This window comes from Lycorma delicatula, chromosome 5 (genome assembly GCF_047948215.1).
Source record: "Lycorma delicatula isolate Av1 chromosome 5, ASM4794821v1, whole genome shotgun sequence".
Taxonomy (NCBI): domain Eukaryota; kingdom Metazoa; phylum Arthropoda; class Insecta; order Hemiptera; family Fulgoridae; genus Lycorma; species Lycorma delicatula.
Genome location: NC_134459.1, coordinates 16434183 through 16454148, shown reverse-complemented (window position 1 = coordinate 16454148; position 19966 = coordinate 16434183). Strand labels below are relative to the sequence as shown.

The 19966-nt window shown below is 32.5% G+C and overlaps 1 protein-coding gene across 2 annotated transcripts in view; it reads right to left on the bottom strand.

Annotated features, from left to right (window-relative positions):
• The window catches only part of LOC142324747 (retinol dehydrogenase 13-like), a 32291-nt gene extending 18245 nt beyond the window's left edge, over positions 1 to 14046 (bottom strand). Inside the window, exons 1-4 of one of the 2 annotated variants that reach the window (XM_075365684.1) lie at positions 13870 to 14046; positions 12281 to 12461; positions 8464 to 8572; positions 1184 to 1329 (exon numbers count right to left, since the gene is read on the bottom strand). In XM_075365684.1, the coding sequence (XP_075221799.1) occupies positions 1184 to 1329; positions 8464 to 8572; positions 12281 to 12461; positions 13870 to 13943 (510 nt within the window). In that variant the 5' untranslated portion in view covers positions 13944 to 14046. The remainder of the gene's footprint in view (positions 1 to 1183; positions 1330 to 8463; positions 8573 to 12280; positions 12462 to 13869) is intronic. The other variant, XM_075365685.1, reaches the window with a different exon arrangement.
• Positions 14047 to 19966: the final 5920 nt, after the last annotated feature.

The following is a 19966-nucleotide window of genomic DNA, read 5'->3' as shown; positions in this document are numbered from 1 at the left end:
CTGTGGACCAAGGAGTCATTGCAGTACTTAAGATCTACAAATGACAGATTGTTATGCATAAGGTGGGAATAGAACTCTAACTTAACATAAAAGATGACTTTATTGGATAAGAGATGTTTCAGGTGAAATTAAAATAGAAATTCACAAAAATGCCATGGAAAACCATTATTTCTGCTGAAGAGACAAATATAACTATTTGTGAAGGTAATTTTACATATAATGACTTCATTACTTTAGTACAAAAAAAATGTAAGGTTGCAAAAACTCAACTAAAGAAATTAAGGAATGGCTAAATTCTGATGACAAAGAAAAAATTACTGATGATGACAAAATAAGAATGGTGGATCATAAGCAAAAGTGACAGAAGAAGTGGAGATGAAGATGAAGCTGACCAACAGCACAAAATTAATGCACTCGGATGGCTTTATGTTCTTAGAAAACACATTAAGTTACATACGACAGCATTCTGACAAGATGCCAAATGGTATTTTATTTCTTTAAAAGATCTAGTTATACTACAGCGTAAATTATAGTAAACTGTTTAAAAAAAATGTATTATTAAGTTCACTATTCTATTTATGTAATTTATTACAGTCAACCATTAAGAAAGATATAAAAAATATCATTTACTACTAAATTAATTAAACATGCCTTTTGTAATATTGGTGGCTTAACAATTTTATAATTTATATTACCAATAATATTGGAGTTTGTCTGTAATCTGAGAAGCCCGTAGTCTACATTAACTCAAATTAGCAAGACTCCGCTACATCAGTTATTTTTATTATGATCTTATTATAAGTTATTAAAAGTCATTGAATTTTTTAATAATAATACAATATTTAATTTTTAAAAATAAGTCACATTCTAGCTAATTCTGCACAACCTAATTAAAATTCTTTAATAAATAATTACAGAAAATAATTTACAGTATTTTTTTTTCTACTGAAGCAGATTGTTAATCTCCTCTAAAAAATTCATGATTATTAAATAATTTTCTCAAATTTATGAAAAAGTGATGAAATCAATATTAATTCTACGAGTCACAAATTACACAAAAATTATTAAGTGATTGATATTGCATTTTGGATGTAAAAAATTATACTTCTCAAGGGAATAATAAAGCAAACATATATTAAATATATAAAATGTAATTATCTGTAACATGTGACACATTTACAACCTTTAATTTATCTAGAAGTAAATTTGTTAGAAGAAAGTGCCCCATATGATTTACTCCAAGCTGCATTTCTATTCCATCTTCTGTAACTTCTTTTGGACAATTCATAACTCCAGCATTATTAATCAAAACATCAAGTCTTTTATGTTCTAGTAACAATAAACAAATAAAAACACTGAATACATTTATAATGACCTCTAAAATTTACAAGTATTTTGAAAAATACAAAACAAGTAACATTTGTGTGAGAATTAAGGAAGAAATCAGCTAACACTGATAAGAAATAAATATAGTAAAACAGATCAAAATATTTATTTTTAAATAAATAATACGACACCTAATTTCTAAATAAGTGGAAAAATATTTTTTTTGTACTTCTGTCTAGTTCTTTCATCAGTGGTGTTATAGACTGTTACCACACATATGCCTAATTTAATATTGGTGGACGACAATAGCAGCAGCTCAGATTTCAGCTGGAGCACAGCATACGTACGAGCTGCTACAAGTGTCAGTTCTCCGCACAGTTTTCCCATCATAGCGACGCTGCGGCTCCACCACTCTCAGGCTCCAATAAAAGTGTGCACAAGAGTGCATTCATCATTGACTATCACCTGGAGAAGACAGAAGTTCTCTAGCCGCCTCAACGTGGGACCTTCCCGCGGATGCCAACATCTCTGCCGAAGCAGCAGGCCTGGCCAGCCTGCCAAGGGAGCCACTAGACATGGATGCTACCTTCCCGCTCCAGGCCGCAGGACTTCAATCACCCTGGCTGGTGGACTCAGCAACAGGAGCCGGCCCAGCGTGGGATTGCTCAGGGAGAACCAGCTTGGCCATGCCGGCGAAAGACAACCAACACCGACTTGACACTGCAGGGCTCTGGGGGCCAATGCCACACTGTAGTGGGGATCCAACTGACACTGAGGGGAAGAATGGTCTGATTTCAAAGGATGAGCTGCAATTCCCGACTTTGCTGGAAACCAGCTTCCGGACCCAACAGCTCCTGTCAGAGCTAATGCAAATAACGGCCCTTTTCAGGGCCACCACAAGGTTATAAATTATAACGAGTTGTAACCGATCGATGACAAAAACAGCCCTTTTCAGGGCTATTACAAGGTTATTAAGTGCCATGTGCCGTCAAAGCCATTCGGGACAAGATATAATTAAGTGTAATAATTACAACGGTATGATGTAATCCACAACATTACAAAAATGAGAACATGACAATAGTTCCAGAAAAACGTTTTGGAAGAATATTTCCCTGTATTTAGAAAGTTGTCGTCATATTAAACATTAGTTTTTTTAAATTTTTAACTATACTTTAACTTAGGTACAGTATATAAATAGAATATTTCATCATGTTTTATTCTTTCTAAACTCTGTTTAACAATACTATTTTTGTGTTTGGTCTTATATTGTATTTGTAATAAATATATATAGAGTGACACATTTAAAACTGACAGAAGAAAAATCGTTAAGTACTACCTTATAGTAATTGACTTTCTTTCTTTTCAAATTAATGGAAAATGTTTTTTAAAAAGGACATTTAGAAAGTACTATCTCCTTCTTCAGAGAGAACCTGCTAGAGCTGCTGCCAAAGCTATTTGTTTTAAAAACGTTTGGAAACCCCGTAAGTAGGCAATTAAATAATGAATTTACTCTGCAAGATGTTTGTTCTTACATTATGATTATGTTATATTTATAAAATTCTAAGTCTATATCCCCATCAGACAAACATTGTCGAGATTCAAAAAAAATCTTAATCGAAGCTACTAGTTAAATGAAAAAATGGTGGGCAACGAAGAATTCAAGAAATTTTATTAATAAATTGGAATATATTGAACTCTGTAAGACCATAAAAAAATGCATCTAGGAAGAAATGTGTCAGTTTAACATGAACTAGTACAGAAGATGGTGGAAGAAGGTAAGGGAATTAATAGAACAAAACATAAACTGGTGAATAAAAGAAAGCTAATCTTTGGCTTAAAATGAGAAGAAGATGGTTCTGGAAACAGAACATGTGAAAATTCTGAATGTGTAAAAACTCCTGAAGTGATTTTTCTACACAAGAATGGAATTCAGAAAGACCTGAAGAATTATCATCCAATAAGGCACCTCTCTGTTATCTACAAGGTTTTCATCAAGATCACAGAAAAAAGAATGCTAACATCAATGAATTAATCACAACCAAAGGTGTAGGCAGGCTTCAAAAGTGGTTTTAGCACAATGGATCACATCCAGGTTGTTCAGCAAGTCATGAAAAGATGAGTATACCATGCACCTATGTATGGCGTTTATTAAATACAAAAAGGCATTTAATTCAGTAACAATGCAAGCCATAACTGCACTGCATAACTAGGGTGTACAAAGAAGCAAAAGATATCATCTGTGTTAATGAACATAAAGTAAAGGTAAATGTACAAAAAGGTATACAAGGTGAACTATACCAACCATGCTCTTCTCAGCCTGCCTTGGGAGGTATTTAGAAACCTGGGATGGGAAGAAGAAGGCATACGAATGTACAGCACCTACCTAAATGATCTGAGCTTTACAGATGACATAAGTCTTGGCCAACAAATATCAACTGAGTGTGACACAATCAAACAAATTTTAAGTTAAGCTTGAAGCTTAGGTGGCAGGCATTTGGTAGTCTTAAAATCATTTTCAAGGACAAACTTCCCTTTTAACTTAAAAAGGATGTTTTTGACCTATGCATCCTGCCAGTCCATACTTATGAAACTGAAACTTTGACATAAACCATACAAAATTAGGAAAGCTGCAGGTAGAACAAAGAAATATGGAACATTTTATGTATCGTTTTATTTGAACATTTGAAAATGCTAAAAGTATTTAGTTACAATACTATTCGAACCTATCTAAATCTTATTTCAGCACTAGCCTATGAGAGTTCTGGCTAAATCTTGACAAAATTTCTTTCTCGAATTTATTTTTGGATTCCAGAACCCTCTTTTTATGCACACTAATCATATAAAGACCGACAAGACAATTTTCTGTCATTATAGATCATAACAACCAAGATATACCCTGCCGTAAGATGCTGAAGAATCTTTCTATAGTGCATGTTGTACAGGGCTGTGCAACTCATATAGCGCCCATTTTATGGATGGGTACAACAATTGGGTTTCTTTTAACTAGTGCAGCTAGTTCTACATCCTTCAGTTCAGTATTAGGCACATTTTTTCCTTTCCATTGGCTGTACCAAAGTTCAGCTTCACTAAGGAAATCATTGAAATTATAGTAACTACAAAAACTTTTAGTTTTTTTTTTACAAATCCTCTTATGTCATATCAACCATTACGTGAGGGTGCAATGTAAGCAATAAGAATGCGGGCAAGTTCTTCTCAGAAAAACGCTGTTCCGAAGATATTATTAATTAATCTATGTACGGAATTTTTAGTGACCTCCAAACCTCGCTAGGAGTCTGTGTTAGTGGATTCGGCACAATGTCTCTGCTAATTTATGACTCCCCCGTATATTGAAATCTGTTCAAAGATGCTCAGCAATTGTTTCAGCCTCTGCTATAACACTTTGACTTTCAACAGCATTTACATGGTGTTTTCTCATATCTGTAAATTTTTTTTATATGATTTGCACACTGAAGTAAGTCCAAACTTGTTGACTGAAGAGCATTTACCACTGGTTGCAGAAGTGCCAAATATTTTGCATTAGACAAAGATTAACAATGAATTCTGATTTTGTAGCAGCGCAATGCATTTGAAAAGCAGCTTTTCTTATTGCATTGTTATCATCTATTGGTAGTTTTTCAAGTGTCATAAAGATGTGCACATGTTTCTTGAATGTTGCGATACTTTTATATTTTTAGACCAATGGTTTCACAGAGCATTGGTATATTTGGTATGCATTTTCAACAAAGGGTTGATTCTCGAAAGAATCCTATTATTTCTTTTACTGTGTTTTGTATCATTGCTATTTCATTTAAGTCGTTTACAACTAAGTTCAGTTTGTGACTAGTACAGTGAAAATATACTCTTGTATACTATAGTATGCTCTTGTATACTTTTCTCGAATAATTTTTTGAACACTACCATTCTTTCCTGCCATACTGGAACAACCATTGTATCCTTGTCTGACGCGCTTTTGTGGATCAAGGCCTACCTTTTCTACAAAGTTGTTAATTGGAGATGCTACAGATTTTGTATCATGTCAGTCAACTCTAAAAAACCTAGAAATTCCTCAAGAACCATCATCTTTTCTTTGTCATAAAATCTAACCCCAATGGAAAGTTGCTCTTTCCCTGATATGTCACTGCTCTCGTCTGTCAGGATACTGTAAGCACATGCTTTCTTTACTTCAGTAGTGTTGTCATCACCACATACACTGATTATTTCATTTTGAATCCATGGTGACAAGTGGCATTTTTTGCACCCTTTTCTATGTGCTCTTTTAGAATGTGGTCAGCAGCGTCAATTTTGAGTTTGATCAAATCTTTAAAAACACCTTCACGATGTTCTTTGCCCCTCAAAGGTAGATCATGTGTACCACAAAACATCAAAGTCAAAATTATTGATGCAACAATTTTCTTGCTGGCTTCTATTTCTTGTTGATGGGCAGAAATCAACTGTACATCAACGGGTATATTTTCAATAAAACATTTTGCTGCTGTGGTCACCGATTTGTGCCACTGAGATAACGTGTGAGATTTCACAAATTCATACTGTCTTTATAGCATGTAAAGGGCCTTACTATGAAAGAACCTAAAACACGATGCACATTAGTTGGTGGACCCACTATAATGTCCTTCATAGTGGGTCATTATCAAAATGTATTTTGATCCTGTACACCAGAACCAGATGGTAGCAAAGATCCTCTTGATTTTTCACCAACATTCTGCTTCGATTTCTCTTCTCTGCCCCTATTACTTTCCCTACTACTTTTATCTGTTTGCTTCCTCTTCTGTCTCCCTAAAAGAAAATAAATAACTACTACTACTACACTTACCAAAAAAAATTGATGCAAAAACAATTTAAACTTCTTAATGAACTCTCTACTTGATTCTTCAAGCTCAAAAATGTTTCTTTTCATCTCCATACAATCATTTTTCACAAAGTTCTTAATCTAAATATGAGTGGATGAATTTCAAACCATCTAATTGTCATTTTTTCAAATTTATAAAAGTAGATTTTTTTTCATTTCTACAAAAAGTATACTAGTGGAATAAGTAGAAAAAACATAAAGAAACTGGTGGAATGGTTAAATGTAACAAGCTGTGGCTGTCTACAGAATGAAATTAATCTGAACCAACATGGATTTGATTTGATGTTAGAAATTTTTGTGTCAAGATTGTGTTAAGTTATAACATTTTGTAGTGATTGAACTTGATCACAACAAAAATTGGACTGTTATGAATTTTGAACTATTCACTAATTATCAGCTATCAAACTTTTAATGTTTTTTGTCATTTTTAATTAGCCTTTACTATTTTGTACAAATTTTTTTTATTATTTGCTACTAGCAGAAGTAGCTAGCTGCAAAATCAATCATTTCAAAATTCAAAACCATCTAATTAAGCAAAACTGCTGCAAAAAAAACTAATTACAATTTTCAATTGTTATTTAAAATTATTGGAGTGTAGTATAATTTTTATTTCCTTATTTAGTATTGTATGATTTTTTAAAAAATTTCAATAATAAAGATAGCATTAAAATCACTATTATTACAAACAAAAAAACAGTCTTCGCATTTCCTGAACATTTTAGGTTGCTTTAATTAGACGGTTTTGGAACTCACTGATTCAAATGAAAATAATATAGATACATACCTTTCGTGCTAAAAAAGATTCTAATATTTATTTTAGATTGGTATTATTATGGGATTCCAGTCTGAACTAGCTCAAATGCATCAACTAGATTGCGTGCTTAAACAGGGAACAGAAAGTACTAGAACATTACCGCTAAATCCAACCTCCAACATTCTATAATCTTTGAGTTTTACCACAGACCATCCAGACCTTGAACCGCCAGTTCTCCACTCATTCACCAGACAGAGCTCTTGCCACGATTCAAACATGCTTTCTTGCTGTGCAATACTGTTATAAACTATTGATATTGACCTATAATTTTTCATTTGATTAAATGAACCATGTTCCACCTATGACATGATATCATCATGAAAGTTAAAGTATTATAATGAAAGTGACAGCCATGTAGTAAGAACTGATGGCAGATAGTCTAAATTAGCACTTGAATGGATATCACTGGATGTTAAACGCTCATGAAAAAGACCAAAGGCTCATTGGATTAATGATACTATCAAGTACACTGAACCAAATTGGCAGAAGGTTGCATGAGATTGTATTACTTGGAAACATGCTGAAGTAGCCTTCATCCTGCAATGAATCGACAACGTCTGAAATAATTTATAAAATCTTACTATTCTACTTTTTAAATGTGGTTAAATCTTTATTTTTATGGTTTATTTTAGTTAATTAACTTGAAAAGACCTTTGGAAGAAAATAATTGATTAATCTAATGTTATATTTCAAAACATTGAAGTGCTTGCAAGTTTCTATGTGCTGTTCCCAATGGATGTTGTCTTTACCTTCTACCCCGTTATACTCGAATAAAATAGTCTGGTTTAGGAAGTTAGAAGATTCTCAATGTTGCTTTCTATTGTTTACTTTCAAAAGTAAAATAGGTGCCAAAAAAAATTTCATAAAAATTTTTATGAAATAATAAATTATATCTGAAAATACAGTAGAACAACTCTGACACCATAATCACATTTATTACTAAAAATTATTGACACAAGCCTAATCACGTCAAGTTATTGCATCCTTAACGAATTTCAATAGGTTTTCAAGAAACATGATTAAAAATTCTAATTAATAATAATTAAAGATGTTATATTTTTAATTTACTTATGAAACAAGATGATATCCCTTTAGGTAAGACCACACTTATATGAATAGTGTATGGTGAGTTACTACAAAACATAAGTGCTTCTGCAGTAAAAGGAAGTATTCATATTGGTTTAAGAATGTTTACAAAATAATCAGTGATGAATGGCTATTACCATTTATTGAATAACTACTGATGACCCACATGTCTACTAATTGTTGGAATTATTCACAAAAATCATCGACTAAAATACAGAACCAATTTTTGGCTTTAATCTTTAATGTTTTTCAAAAGTTTACTTCAATTAAAAATTGTATAATTAATATTGATTTAAATTTGTTTGATAATTCATTCATTTTACTAATCTATTAACATGTAATCTTGATACTAAATGATAATTCTACTCACCATTTTTAAACTTTTCAACAAAATCTCTTATTGATTGCTTTGATGCTAAATCACATTTCCGACAATAGATATATTTATTTTTTGTTTCCATAACTATACTTTCCCGAACCTAATGATAAAAAATAAATTAATTTATGTAGCAGTATTTTTTTTTTCAAATAGTTTAATGTAAGATATACAGAATACCATTTTAATATAAATAAACCATTTTAAGAAACGTTTATTCATTACTTAAGAGAACTGTTTTTTTGTAGAAAAATCACAAAAGTATAAAAAAGTACACCATGACACTAAATAAATATTCTTTAGTTCATTACAGAATAACAAAAGGAAAGATTATAAGAAAAGATGGAGGTTGAAATTGACTGCAATAAGTAAGACTCTGAACAATTCTTAGTAACCTTCTGTGATGTTCCCCAAATTGTTAATTATGGATTTGGCAGATATAAAACTGTAAAATTACCTATTTATACATTGATTTTTCTTAAATTCTCAAAAAAATTAAACCAATTTAATTACAGAAATGTACTTCAAAATTTTAATATCATTAAATGGGTTCTGATATTTATTAATTTACACATATTCAAGTTTTTTTTTTTTTAAATGATTAATGGAGATCGAAGCTTGTATATCAGTATATGGCATGGAAGGTCATATGAAAAATGGTAAGCATTTCCAAAATTTGAAAACCTTTGATTTTCTAAATAAAAATTTAGTAGAAAACTGTTTACATTTACATTTTACATTACCATATACTATGGATTTTTATACTGCATGTTGCATAATTTTACTGCCCATATATAGAGATTCAGAAATATATTAAAAAAATCCTTTTCTTATATATATTTTTTATATATGTGAATTTGACAGAATAAGTCAAATAACTTTTTAAGTAATAAAAAAAAAATGCTGTAAAATATTTTTTGAAAGTTTATATATTATATATATACATAATATATATATTAGTATTTTATTAAAAATCACATCTAGAATACTAATAAATATGTACACAAAGAGGAAATACATGCAGAGAAACTTATGTTTTTCACTAGTGAATAATTTCAGTTTTTTAATTAAAGAAAAAAGTTTTACATTAAATAATAATATTTTTATTGCATTTGATCACATTCTGCATTTGATCACGTGGTTGGCATAATTCAGTCTTAACACCTCATTTCCAGTAAAAATCTGATTTAAAAATGATGGCTCTGTCATTGTTAAGTGTGTGAATAAAAGAGATGTATACAAGTGTTAAATGATGAAGTCGTAGTCATTTTGAGGCCCAATCACAAATCATTATCCACTTTTTATATCAGTTGAATCACAAATGTTAAATTAAAATAGGAAAACTGTTGAAATGTAAATTAACGATTAAGTCTTAAGAATTTGAAGCAAATAAAGTTGGCTTGATATCTTGTTTGCATAACCCTGAATAAGCTAAAAATAGCTAAAATATACTGTAATATGTTATAAATTAATTGCTATGGCCAAAACTGAACAAGAAAGTAAAAACGTAGGTAATAATAATAAAAATTTAGGGAACTAAATAAATAATAAAATAAATAAGAAATCTTCTACTAACTCAAAAGAAAAATTAATACATCATTGATAGAATAGGACAATAAAGAATCCTAAGCTGCTAGTTTTAACTGATTTTTTAAATATTGGATCAACCTTGGCGAATAAAATAACAGTACCTAAAGATGCAAAATTAAAGTTACCAGAATCCAACAATAACCAGTATTCAAATCTGGAGAAACATTTTCAATCACAAAGAACAGACGGACAATATTTTTAATATTCAATACATAAAATTTGAAAAAATTATTCATAAAAAAATTTTAAGTTTATTGATGAATGTAGTACTATTTCAAGAAGACAATATGCTTTTGTGAAAAACAAAGACACAAACGATGCTCTAGGTATATCACTAATCTTATTTATGAGAAACTGAACTTACAAGAACCATTAACTGCTACTTTTATCACTCCTGTCATTTGTTGAGAAAGGGTATGTTTTCATTAGAGGCTTTTTAAATTTGTGAATCTGTTTCTTAATTATTAGGTTTTTCCAAAGAACTTTGAGTAAAATGAATTATAGGACAAAATTATCATTCTTGCAGTCAACACTTGTTTTTTTGGTATGACAATAATACATTTGCTGTTTAAAGGCTCAGTCAAGTAATGATCTAAGCGCATAGTCTAATTAAAGTAAGATATGGGAAGAGTTTTTCAGTGTTAGAGGAAGGCACAGAGATCTGCAGATTGGTTAATTAAATACTTGAGGGCTGTAAGGTATGCAGTAGGTGGTCTGGTTGGTAGAAGCCATACAAAGGCAATAGTAAGTTATGTAAATACATTGATGAAAATGTCTGCCGAGGATTTGTATCACGTGACATCCTGACATGGGCAAAACTGACTGACTGTGATGTGTTATCAGGTTTAGATAATTAAAAGATGACCTCCTTAAGTCCAATAGGATTAGAAACGGATGGGGCGGTGTAACGACCAGGATCATCACAAGGCAAGGTTTGTCTTCCCCTACAGGAGTCGGGATGCCATATTTTTAGACTTGTCTAAAGCATTGAAATTATTATTATAACCTATGCATATGATACTGCAGTTCTGACTACAGGTAGACATGGAAATTAGCTACACTAAATATGGATAAAAAACTTAACAAAATACACGAATGGTTATGCATAAATCTACTATCCTTAAATATAAAAAAAAACTGCCTGCATGACTTTTTGAATATATAGGTAGTGTACCTGTCAGACTTGATATATATATATATATATATATTAAGAAACTGCCCATAAAGTGTTGCATCATATAAATACCTTGGAGTAAATATAAATTTTAACATGAAATCCATATTGAATACATAATTAAAAAAACAAAATATTTACTTACTTATTTACAAAGTTAAATAGAATATTGCACTGGCGATCAATATTAACAATTTACTATGCCATTTTTCACAGTATAGTAACCCATATGTTACTATACATATTGTTGCATGATCTGAGGCTTATAATAGCCTAAAAGGAATCTTGCAGTCTTCAAAAGAGATTGTTGAAAATTATTAAGAAAAAAAGAGAATGATTTTCAACTACCATTAAATATTATACAAATCTTACAATTAGAATCACTTAAATTTCAAACAGAGCAGCATATCGAAAAATTAGTTAATTTTACTAATAAAAGCTAATTTTATTAGTTAATTTTACTAAGTAAAATAATTTTTTTAATTATAGTTTTGATACAGTTGTATCAAAAAGTATAATAAATTGCCAAATAACCTAAAAACATAAGATGCTAGCAAAAATATAAACAGATGCAAATTAAGAAATGGATTAAAAGTATATAGATTTGCTGTATGAATTATTTTTTCTAACCAAACTGCTCATAAACAGTATACTATGATTTAATTTTATAAGAACTTTTTGTACTTTTATTTAGACTGTATTTTCCAGTCCTATGTACAGGTATCATGTTTATCTCTATAGGAAGTATTAAACTGTACTTGAAATATGTATAATTTATCTCTAGATGTAATAAATAAATAATAATACTAATATAATCCAATTAATGTTGTTGGTATTAAGTAATTCAAAGTTGTAAAAGTGACCAAACTATTCTGGAAATTAATGAAAAAAGGAACTTAAAAATTTGTCTAAATTAAGAAGCTTATAATCTAAATTAATTAGAAGAAATTGAATGTACAGTATAATTACATGCAGAGTATGATATTATTTTATAAGTACAGTTTATAAACAGAAAAAAATTGTTTTTTTAATTAAATACCAACAAACCTGTTCACATTTAGAATTATCTCTACAAGCCATTATTACTTTGGCATTTAATTTTGCCAAAGCTAATGTAGTTGCTCTACCAATTCCTGAGGTAGCTCCAGTTACTATTATTATTTTATCTGATGCATTTTTAATACTGTTATATGGATCACCTCCGAGGAATTCTCTAGAAAAATAACACCTTGTATTTTATTCTTAAAAAACTGAAATAAAAAATGGTAGCATAAACTAGAAGTAAAAATTAAAATGACATCTTATAACCTTAGTTGATTCTAAAGTGGATAATGCTAATTAAATTAATCATAAGCTATATTTCCTATTCAACTCTGAATTATAAATCTTGCAAATTATTAACAAGCTATAATGCAAAGTTACATTAATACTCTAATTAATATTTTTCATAATGAATGAACAACTCATTCATGAATAATAAACATGATAATGAATTCAGAAATTCAATTTAAACTGAATTGAACTCAATTGAAAACTGATGGCTTTTTAAAAATTTCATTTCCAATTTTACATACAAATGTTAAGAAATATTATATCTATAAAAGTATCAGTAGTCACTATTTTCAATGCTGCTAAGCAATATCTAAAACAGCACATTATAAATGTTTCAGCAAATAGTAATTACAGTTTAAACCAATGAAAAAATGTTACAGACTACAATCCATTTATTTCTACTCACATGACTGTTATCTTTTAAGCATAACTTTAATCTTTTGCCGATTAAAATTAGATCCTCTAATTGGAATGTGTAGGGGCAATGCAACTTTTCATTTGGATGTGGTCAATCGAGCATTAAGTTGTACACAAATGTATGTTTCCTACTATTTAGGCCTAACAACAAAATGAGGGAAGTAAAATATGTGTTCTTTAAAACGCTAACAAAATGTCTTTTTTGAATTTCCCTATTAGTAACCAAATTTGTTTTAAATTATATATTTAGTAGTCAGAAAACTGAATGGTAATTCTGTAATATAGTAAATGCAGTGAAATGTTTTTGTACATACAGTGAAAATATTTTGCAAGCCGAATTGAAGGCTGCAAAGTTTAATTCACAAAAAAGGGCAGATAGAAACAAAGCAATTAATATAAATTAATAATTATGAATAAAATTGATCTGGTCATAATTATTAGAAATTATTGCATGTTCTGTATGAGATTTCAATACACAAGTATTATTGGTCTGAATTAGTGTTTACAAGATTAAAACGATAATTTTTATTGGGCAGAAGTAAAGAAATAGTATAATTTTGTAAAACACTAAAAAAACGTTAATAAAAATGCATAAAAAGTGTTATGATTACAGAAAATAGGTACATTTTGTTAAAAAATCATCAAGATTTGTAAAATTAAGTTATAGGTTCTGACCTCATAACTTAGGACACCTAAAAATGCAAATATCTAAACCTAAATTGATTCTTAAATTGAAATGTGGTTTAAGTACCACATACTATAATCTACGTTATATTTACAACTGTAAATATAATTCATCTCCAGCTGAAATTAACAACTGGGCATTTAAAGAAAAATTACATAACCAAAATAACAAAAAAGCACGTGTAAATTAATCTAAAAATTACTTTACGAGAATCGCTCCACCGAAAGAAGCTCCAATGAAACTGCATATTACTAAAGGTTTAGAAAATTTGGCCATCAAATAAAAACGTGTGAAGATTTGATTGAAAAGTACTCGCTTGATTACAAGAGCAACATAACCTTGTAACTACCGCTGATAATCTCCTACAACGTTCAGAGATGGTCGATTCGGTATCGATTCGTTTATTCCACTCTTAATTCCCACTAACTGGCGGAATTACTGTATAACTGTTTTCCTAGACTATTCTAGTATTTTAACATCATTTTATTGTATTATTTTATGTGCCTTCCTGTTATATCACCTGACTGGTACGTTCAGCGATGCCTGTTTCACCGGGTACCTCATATGTACTCGGAGAAGGTGAAGTATTTGCAAACGCTCCGGTTTTGGATCTATTCTTGCGATGTTTGTACGTAAATAAGCTGCCTTTGCGCTTTGAAGCTGTCATATTGGGATATTACAGCTTGTTTTTACAGCCCTCTCGTTTCTAGTGTAGTATCCGCTATTCCATGCGGGAATGAACAATGATGTATTATATTGTGTTGCCCCTTATATATATTTTTCTTTATCATCTGTGCTGTTATATTGTATTACTATGTCGCGTAGTGTCGGATTATGCCAACTTGCGTCGTCCTGGTTATTGTAAATAATTGTTGCATACTTCATTATTGTACTTGTTTTTATATCCAGGGTTAGGATTGTATGATATAATATGATGTGATTATTATCGAATGTTGCTTGATTACTGTACCCTGGCTATTTATGAGTTTACAGTCATCTCCGTTATTAGTAATTGACGTATGTAATATTCTTGTGTATTCTAGTATAGTATCTGCTAAACCGTTCGGTGGTGAATAATAATAGTGACAAATTGAGTTGCTCCTCATTGTATATAATTGTGTATTGTTGTTGTTCCAGGTCGCGGGGTGATGATTTATATCTGCATATGTCATACTGATTGCTGTAAATAATTGTTTGTACATCTTATTCACTGTGTTTGATTCTTTCTTGTACCTAGGACTTGTTATGTTAGGTGTTTTGTTTTATTGTGTACAACCTAATTGGTGTGGCAGAAGGTGCTCGCACCTCCCGGTACACCATATGCACAGCTGCTGGTGAGAGGGATGGACAGACTGGGTTACAGCTCCGGCAGTGTGCGGAAGGAAGAGAGACTGGTATGATACATTGTGATGAGCATAACTAAAAAAAAATAGGGATTGGTGAAAAAAATAAGGTTGCCAGGGGGTTGAAGCGCGGAACCGTGCAGGGCCAGGGAGGCAGCCGTCATGTTGAGGATGTCTTGGTCTGATCACAAGCACGAGTGATTCGGTCGGGATATTTCGATGACGAGGATTGAGTGAGGTGTATGTGCGGGGCATGCTAGGACCCCGACTAGTGGTAGGAACGAGAAGGGTAGCCCATCTGGGCAGGGACCACACGGCATCCAGAAGCGGAGGTCGTGTGGCTTCAATGAGCCAGCTGGGATCCCGACGGGATGGTCCAGTGGGTTGATGGTGCTGAATGGTGATAGTCATTGCCGCGTCACATCAGGCCGACCGAGGCAACGTCTTTTAGGCGGCTACCAGTTGTCCTGGTGTGATTAAAAAAGGATTATAATAAAACAAAAAAATAATAAAGACTAAGTCGAATCGTAATAGTTTATTTATTGATCAGTAAATATTGATTAAATAGTAAAAATTAAAAACAATTATATTTCAAATCAATTAAATGTTGATTAATAGTTTATTTATTCATATAGCAACAATGAGCTATAATTTAATTATAATTATTATTTAATAATAATCAAAAAACGTTTAATTTATTATTTATTTTCTTCTAATACTTTTTTTTCCTTATATTAATTTTTGTTATAGTTTTTATATGAATATTTCTCTTTTTGTTTTGTATTTTTCTTGCTTATTTGTGGGTTCTTTTATGCTTTGATTATTTGAGGATGATTTTTTTTTTGCCTTTTGATTTTAGGTTAATTCCTTTATTTTTATATATTTATTTTGTTTTTTGATGTTTTAAGTTTTTTATATACTTATTTTGGTTTGATTTATTTTTATTTTTTTAGTTCTATGTGGTTTTTACGATTTTATTCTTCTGGTTTTTTTTTTGAATCGGTTTTTTAATTTTTATAAGTAGCAGTTTATATGGTGGATAAAATGGATACGTAAACCATGTAAAAACATTGTCTATGACCAGAACTCAAATCCGGAATCTTCGAATGAAAGGAAGTGGTACCAGTACTCTACGGAAATCTAATTTTTTTTAAAAATAAATATTATTTTTATTATTTGTAAATCTATAATGATGATAATGCCAGCAGCAATTTATCATTTTTTTAATATAAGAACTATGTTATGTTTTTATTTCCGTAGTATTTTTAAATAATATTATTTTATACTCTTCTATCAGATTGAAAATAATTAGGTTACTTGACTGATTTCTTTGTAAGATTTTATCTAAAAATATTTTACGTGTCATTAATATTCGTTATCCTTACTTTATTTTTCTATGTTAGTATTTCACTTATAAAGAAAAATTACAGATTATATTTAACTAATAACCAATGTTAAAAATGTGGCTGTACCCCTTTGCAAGGCTGGCATTTACAGAAGTTTAATATCAGTTTTCACTAACTATTACACATATAAAATGCAGCAGTTTTAATCGAATAACATATTTGTTTTTAAAAAAATCCGAAAACTTTTATGGTAAAAAGTTATAAAAAAGTAATCTAGAAAACACATCCGGAATCACACGCGCCTTGTGACGATCCCATTCGCCATATCACCTCCTTCGTTCCTAGCTCTGATAGGCTGAACCGGAGGTCGTATTTTAGACCCTCTAAACTTGATAACACAACACAGTCATCAGTTTAGCCTCTGTCAGGATGCCACCACCGATGCAAATTCCTCGGCAGACATTTCCATCAGTGTATTTACACAACCTAATATCGCCTTCATATAGCCTCTTCCCAACACAACCACCTATTATAACTTACAACACTCAACTATAAGATTAACGATTCACGGAAGCGCAATCCTCACCTTCCTGTAACAACGAAGGTTTTGCACAAAAACTCTTCCTAACTTCAGTTAGACTGTGCACTCTGATCATTTCTTGATTGAGTCTTTAAACACCAAAAATACTATCATCACACCAACAAAACAAGTGTTGATCACAACAACGACCATTTTATTCAACAATTCAATTTACTCAAAATCCTCTTGATTTACTTAAAAATCAAGAAACATCCATTCTCATCCTAACAGCGAATATCTCAGCTAACCGGGGCTCGATGCCAAAACACCTATCTTGGTTAAAAAGCACCCAGGTGAACCGTTAGCAACCCGGGTTGCTATTCTATCTATACATCTGATGGTGATGATGCCTTTCAATGGTCTATACATCGAAACCCTAAAAGATAGTCAAAGCCAAAACGTTCAATCTTTACCGAAGATCGGTGAGTTCCCTGTGTCTGTTCAACCACATAGTACTCTTAACTCATTGAAAGGAGTTTTTGTTTGCTGTGATCATCTTAACAGTACTGAAGAAGAAATAGTAGAGGAAATGTCAAGTCAAGGAGTGATTCAATGCCGCATATTAATCATGAGGAGAAAAGGTGAGGTTCTCCATTCTGCGTCACACGTGTTAACGCTCAACAAACCTAATCTGCCTGAAAAAGTAAGTGCTGGCATATCTCGTATAGATGTATGCGTATTCATTCCGCAACATATGGGATATTTTAAGTGCCAACGTTTCGGACACACTGCGGTCAGATGTGAAAGGTAAGGAATTCTTGTGTGTTGTGGAAACTCATGATCCGTGTAAAGATCCACCAGTTTGCATTGACTGAAAAGACCACTACAACTGCTTTTCAAGAAGCTGTATGTACAAATTGGAAACGACGATTCAAGAAGTCATACCGCTGCAAAGAATAAGTTATTCTGAAGTGAAGAAAATATTTGGCAGTCGAATACCACATCCGACGACTTATGCAGAAGCAACGCTACCCCACCTTCATGAAAATTTAACGTAGAACAGTTGCTTTCTGTTCTTGCAACAAGTTTTGTTATCACAATTGAGAAAATCATAGACACTAGGATCGAATCTACTCCACGAAAAGAACGAGTAAAACACGTAAAGATGCAACCACCATTGTGCGTAAGGAGACATCTGAAAAAGCCAAAAACATCACTTCTTCCACCAGTCATAAGGCAAAGAAAGGTGTGGCAGAAGAAAGAGAGTGCAGAAAAGGTCTGAGCTTAGTGCGATGCAGATGCAAGTTACAATAGAAAAAGTATCATACAGCTAAGTATATCACATACAGCTATGAAACCTCCAAAAGCCCAAGGATACCTAGAGAGAGGACGAGTACTTCAGCTACCCCAAATATATCATTAGAAGAGAGCATCAAGTTTAGATTCATTAACAGGTTTCATTCATTAACAAGTTTAGATTTATTGCCGGATTTCGTGGCGCGAGTGGTAGCGTCTTGGCCTTTCACCCGGAGGTCCCGGGTTCGAATTCCGGTCAGGCATGGCATTTTCACACACGCTACACATCATTCATCTCATTCTCTGAACCAATACTTGAACCAATACTGTGGAGTCGGAGGTTAAAAAAAAATTTATTAATAACCATGTTGACCGCTCTATCTAGGTCGGTATCACCTTATACCGGCCAAAGACCATCACTGGTGTCTGAAAAGGAAGATGAAAGCATGTCCGAGGCCTCAACAGCCTCAGCGGTGAAGGCCCTAAGGAGTTTGGAGGAAACACGTAAGAAGGGTGGCCGAAAGGAAAGCCTGGGTGATAAACAAATGTGATATGATTACAAATCAAGATTTTCAAAGTTTGAAATATTTTTATCAAGAATGATTTAATAGTCTTCAGCATTTAATGTCAAAGTGAAAAAATTTAGATCTTTTAATTTTCTTTTTTTTCTTTAGGAAAAGGGATAATGACTAAAGTAGTCGATGCCTGTAACCTCGGAGAACAAAAAAATAACACTACCTCAGACAATCCATCTCCACGTCTATGCAATATCTACGTATACGTCTGGGGCAGGCAACGACATGTTACTTTGGTACTACCGCTCACGTCGGCCAACTGGGCAGTGGTTCTGCTCAGGAGCTTCCTGTGAAGTACGGGACTGACAGTCCCGAGCTGTCCGAGCTGGTTGCGGTTGCACTTCTTGATTTCGATGTTTACAGCGGCGGCGGGAGGCATGATCGTGCTTTGTTTTACCGATGCTGGGCGGAATGCGGACGGGGAATGCTTATCCCTCTTCTCAGTTGTGGAGTCGGGTTCGGAATGGGCTGCTGTGATATTACTCTGCCGAAGACTTTGCGCCGTCCAGCATGAGTCAGTCTCTTCGGCTCTTAGCAGGGATTATCCCACGGGTAAGGGTATCGGAGCCTTTACTGCCACGTGCGAGCCCTGGGATGTCGGTATCGTTGGTTAGGCAGTACCTGACTCTTCAGCCCGGGTTAAATTATGGGAGGCAGCTGACTGGGGAAACCCAGGCAGGATCAATGATTCGGGGCACACCCAATCGTCTCTCCGCCTTCACCTTGTGGCATATTGACTACAGATTATGGAACTGTCATCTTCCACAACTTCCACGGCAGGGGGTCCACGTAAAAAATCCTCATCTTGGAGAAACTATTTCTTCGGAAGCGAAGAGGAGGAAAAGTGTCGACTTTAGTGACAAGAAGAATTCATAATTTTGGAAAAGAAGGATGAAACCAAATTTCGACCGAAGAGTGGCAGACCGATTCCTAAATATCTTGCAATCAAGGAAAAGGAAGGCGATTTTTCGAAGATTAGTCCTTTCGTGATAGCTCGAGTTTTCACGGAAGCAGCTGAAGGACCTGTTAAAGAAACAGAAAAGACGGTGACAGGATTATTTGTCGACTTACAATCAGCACGGTTATTGAAGGTAAGAAAATTGACTTACTGACATTGAAATTGTCCCACATTATAGTTTAAATACTTCCAATGGTGTCATTGTGAGCACGGATCTACTAAAGGATATAGAAGAAGGAATTGTTGAGCTTTATCCATAAG